The 5340-nt window shown below is 47.0% G+C and overlaps 1 protein-coding gene across 1 annotated transcript in view; it reads left to right on the top strand.

Moving 5' to 3' along the window:
• LOC109925758 (equilibrative nucleoside transporter 1-like) overlaps nucleotides 1-5340 on the top strand; it is a 13529-nt gene that overhangs the window by 6410 nt on the left and 1779 nt on the right. Inside the window, exon 5 of the mRNA XM_048596612.1 lies at nucleotides 4842-4976. Coding sequence (XP_048452569.1) covers nucleotides 4842-4976 — 135 coding nt within the window. The remainder of the gene's footprint in view (nucleotides 1-4841; nucleotides 4977-5340) is intronic.

Raw genomic sequence — 5340 nt, 5'->3', positions numbered from 1 at the left:
AGAGCTGGATGAACACAGCAGGCCAAGCAGCATCAGAGGAGCAGAAAGGCTGACGTTTCGGGCGTAGACCCTTCATCAGAAAAGGATGAAGGGTCTAGGCCCGAAATGTCAGCCTTCCTGCTCCTCTGATGCTGCTTGGCCTGCTGTGTTCATCCAGCTCTGCACCTTGTTGTCTCGGATTCTCCAGCATCTGCAGTTCCTACTATCTGTGAGAGTGTAAGAATGTTTTTAAGAGTGGGTAGCTCAGTCTGAGATTGGGTGAGTAAGTGTGAGTGGGAGGTGAGGTATTATATTGCTGCGCATGGACAGGTACGTGTGTGAGTGTGTAAGTGTGTGAGAGTGCAGTGCAGAGTAGTGTCTATGAGAGCGGGTGAGTGGTTGTGAGTGTGTACATCGGGGGTGTGTCAGTGTGAGTGATTGAGTGTGAGCACCTATGTGATTGTGTGTGAAGGTGTGAGTATGTTGGGAATATGTCATGCAGTCATAGAGTCATACAGCACAGAAACAGGCCCTTCACTCCAACTTGCCCAGACTTCCTAAAGTGAACCAGTCCTGTTTTCCTGCATATGGCCCCTATCCCTGTAAGCCTTTCCTATCCATGTAGCAGTCTAGATGTCTTTTAAATGGTGTAAATTGTACCTGCATCCACCATTGTCAAATAAGTATCATTTCAAAGATATCCCAGAAAATTTGTAATCCAATCCTACAATGGCTTTCTACGGCCATCTTTCTGCCCAGAAAATCAGTCTCCACGGCAACATGAACTGCATGGTGTTATATCCAGGCAAAATTGCTCAGTAACTGCTAGATACCCAACTCCATTCCAACTTGGAATGAAATAAACAGTTTAAAGTATCACGATGACACAAATCTACCCACAATGAGTACAAATCCAAACTCTTTATTCATTCATTAATGGGATGAGGGTGTTGCTGGCCAGGCAGCATTTATTGCCCAGAGGGCAGTTCAGAGTCAACCACATTGCTGTGGGTCTGGAGTCACATGTAGGCCAGACCAGGTAAGGATGGCAGTTTCCTTCCCTAAAGGACATTAGTGAACCAGATGTGTTTTTCCCCAACAATCAGCAATGGATTCACGGTCATCATTAAATTCTTAATTCCAGATATTTATTGAATTCTAATTCCACTGTCTGCCGTGGTGGGATTTGAGCCTATGTCCCTAGTATTTTATCTGGGTTTCTGGATTAATAGTCCAGTGATAATACCACTAGGCCATTGCCTCCCTCCTGAAACAGAAAGCACTGGACCAATTCAACATGTCTAGCAGCACCTAACCACATTGTTCATCTTGCTGGTTGAAGAGACCTAGTCTGTGAGGATTTAAAGGAGAATTTGCCTAGCTTGGGCTAGAGGGAAGGGATCTCTATTGTAACCCTTACTGTGACATCTGTACAATTAGAAATGGAGACAGAAGCAGAGTGAACATAATGAATCTTCTTCAGGACACAAAGGGTTGGAATGTGAGATAACAAGGTGTAGAGATAGTAGGAACTGCAGATGCTGGAGAATCTGAGATAACAAGGTGTAGGGCTGGATGAACACAGCAGGCCAAGCAGCATCAGAGGAGCAGGAAGGCTGACGTTTCGGGCCTAGACCCTTCATCAGAAATGAAAAGTAGTGTTTTATATCCCTATTGATAAAGAGGGAGGAGGAGCAAATGGAACTGATTATGAGGGTGTCCTTAGTGAAAGGTAAATGGAGGAATAATGGTGGTAAATAGAAATGTAAAATGGGTGTAAATGATAGGTGTGAAAAGCAGAAAGTGGGGCCACTCTGCTGACAGCAAATGCAACAAGGCACGGCACAGCCAAGGGAGGGTGGGGTGGTGATAGGGAAGCAAAGGAACAGAGTTTGTACCCTGAAGCTGTGGAGTCCAATATTGAGGCCTTGAGTGGTGAATGAGCTTGGGTTGTTGCTTCAGCTTGTGTTGTATTTTGTTCGGGCGTTGTAGCAGGCACAAGACAGAATGTTAGCGTGGGGGCTAAACAGGGGTTTATTGAAATGGCAATTTACTGGGAGGTCAGGGTCATTCCCACAGACAGACCAGTGGTGTTGCACATGGTGGTCACTCTGTCTCTGTTTGACCTCACCAAGGTAAAGGTGACAGCAATGTGAGCAGCGAATACAATAAGCTGGATTGAAGGATGTATGTGTGAAATATTGCTTCACCTGGAAGGTATATTCGAGGCCTTGGACAGTGAGAGGGGAAGAGGTGAACAGCAGATGTCACACCTTCTGCAATTGCATGGAAGCTCAATCAAGTTGGAAAGGGTAGATACAACAACAAATTCATAGTCTGCATTAGAGATAGTTTATTAGAGCAATATGTAATGGAGCCAATCGGGGAGCAAGCTATCCTGAATCTGGTAATGGGTAATGAGGCAGGTTTAATAATTGACCAACAAGTAAAATATCCTTTAGGAAGCAGTGATCATAACATGACAATATTTAATATTCAGTTTGAGAATGAGAAATTGAATTAGAAACAACTGTTTTTAACTTGAATAAAGACAATAACAATGAAATGAAGATAGCAGTTTTGTTTATATTCATTTGTGGGATGTGGCATCGCTGACTGGCCAGTATTTATTGCCCATCCCTAGTTTCCCCCTTGAGAAGGTGAGGGTGAGCTGCCTGTTTGAACCGCTGCAGTCCTCCTGCTGTGGGTTGACCCACAATGTCCCTCAGGGAGGGAATTCCAGGATTCTGACCCAGTGACAGTGAAGGAATGGCGATATATTTCCAAGTCAGGATGGTGAGTGTCTTGGAGGGGAACTTGCAGGGGGTGGTGTTCCCATGTATCTGCTGCCCTTGTCCTTCTAGATGGAAGTGGCCGTGGGTTTGGAAGGTGCTGTCTGAGGATCTTTGGTGAATCTCTGCAGTGCATCTTGTAGATAGTACACACTGCTGCTACTGAGTGTCGGTGGGGGAGGGAGTGGGATGTTTGTGGATGTGGTGCCAATCAAGCAGCTGCTTTATCCTGGATGGTGTCAAGCTTCTTGAATATCGTTGGGGCTGTGTCCATCCAGGCAAGTGGGGAGTATTCCATCACAGCCACAAAAACAGAAGTTGCTGGAAAAGCTCAGCAGGTCTGGCAGCATCTGGGAAGGGAAAAAGCAAAGTTAACATTTCGGGTCCGGTGACCCTTCCTCAGAACTGATGGAGGCTGGGAAAACGTCAGTTTATATAAACTGTGTGGATGGAGCCATAAGGAATTGCTTAGTGTCAGCGCCATCTTGAATTACTTCTTATGAGCAAAGACTAACAGATAGGGGCTATACTCACTGGGGTTTAGAAGGTGATCTCATTGAAACATATCGGGTTCTTAAGGGGCTTGATAGGGTCAATGCTGAGAGGATGTTTCCCCTCATGCGAGAGCCTAGGGGCAGGGGGCATAGTCTCAGAATAAAGGGGCACCAATTTAAGATGGAGATAAGGAGGAATTTCCTCCCTTTGAGGGTTGAGAGTCTTTGGAATTCCTTGCCACAGAGAGCTGTGCGGGCAGAGTCCCTGTGTATTTTTGAGGCTGAGATAGATAGATTTCAGCAGAAAAGGACGAAAGCAAGGGTAGGGGAAAGTCACCATTATGTCATGGAATTGGAGAGATTGGGATTGTTCTCCGTGGAGTAGACAAGGTCAAGATGAGATTTATTTAGGTTTTGAAAATGTTGAAAGAGTTTGTTAAGAGTAAAAGAGATGAGACCGGTTCCAATGAGAGGGTCAGGAATGAGAGAGCATACAGTCACGTTGAACCAGGAGGGAGCTGAGGGGAAACCTTTCAGACAGTGAGTTATTCAGATGTAAAACCTGCTGTCCGAAGGAATAGCAGAAATCCATCCAGAAAGAATTGACAAAGTGACCACGAAACCTGCAAAGCACACGTGAGGAAGCAGGAGAGAGGTACGTAGTAGAAAACTCTTTCAGAGAATAGGCACAGCACAATGGGCTGAATAGCCTCCTCATTGCCTCATTATCCAATGAGTCTGACACGAGGAGCATGAGCAAACAAACTGGGAGCTGGAGCTGTCTTTACACAGAGCAGGGAAAGTTACTGCTTTATGTCCATTTGGACAGACCAACTTGACATTTAGAGGTGTGTGGGCCCAGTACAGTTACACTGGGCCCAATGGCCTTACATGGTACTGCAATTGTCTCCAGTTAAATGGAATGCCAAAACGAGGCAGCTACTGAAAGAAGAGTGGCATGGTGGCTCAGTGGTTAGCACTGCTGCCTCACAGCACCAGGGACCCAGGTTCAATTCCAGCCTCAGGCAACAGCCTGTGTGGAGTTTGCACATTCTCCCTGTGTCTGTGTGGGTTTGCTCCGGTTTCCTCCCACAGTCCAAAGATGTGCAGGTTATGGTGGATTGGCCATGCTAAATTGCCCCATAACATGTGGGGTGGAACAAAAACAGAAGTTGCTGGAAAAGCTCAGCATCTGTGAAGGAAAAAACAGAGTTAATGTTTTGGGTCCGGTAGCCCTTCCTCAGACCTCAGTTTTGGGTCCGGTAGCCCTTCCTCAGACCTCAGTTTTGGGTCCGGTAGCCCTTCCTCAGACCTCAGTTTTGGGTCCAGACCCAAAGCATTAACTCTGTTTTTTCCTTCACAGATGCTGTCAGACCTGCTGAACTTTTCCAGCAACTTCTGTTTTTGTTCCTGATTTACAGCATCCACAGTTCTTTCGGTTTTTGTTGGGTAGTGGGATGGGTCTGGATGAGTTGCTGTTTGGAGGGTCAGTGGTAACTCGAAGGGCTGAGCTCCCACACTGTAGGGATTCTATGCTGCTGATTTCCACAACACAGTGTTTCTGTCTCTCTCACAGGTTTCGGGGCTGTCCTCCAGGGCAGCATCTTTGGCTTGGCCGGGTTACTGCCTGCTTCATATACTGCGCCGATCATGAGCGGGCAGGGAATGGCAGGAACATTTGCAGCATTCGCCATGATCTGCGCCATCGCAAGTAAGGAATGGCAGGTGGAGAGTCAGGAGTCAGCCCCTCACCATCACCAAGCACCGGCCCTGAAAATCCGAGAACACAGCCCCTCACCGTCACCAAACACCAGCCCTGAAAATCCGAGAACACAGCCCCTCATAGGGAGCGAGGATCACTCCACAGCATGGTCACAGACAACCCGATCCCCTCCCAAAGGCTTGGGAGGCATTGCAAGCAGAAACTGTCCTGGGGTGGGGGGTTTGATGGAAAGTGTAGAGGGAGCTTTACTCAGTATCTAACCCCGTGCTGTCCTTGTCCTGGGGATTTTTGATGGGGGACAGTGTAGAGGGAGCTTTACTCTGTATCTGACCCTGTGCTATTCCCTGTCCTG

Source organism: Rhincodon typus, chromosome 5 (assembly GCF_021869965.1).
Source record: "Rhincodon typus isolate 14 chromosome 5, sRhiTyp1.1, whole genome shotgun sequence".
Lineage (NCBI taxonomy): Eukaryota > Metazoa > Chordata > Chondrichthyes > Orectolobiformes > Rhincodontidae > Rhincodon > Rhincodon typus.
This window is presented reverse-complemented; position numbering and strand designations above follow the sequence as displayed.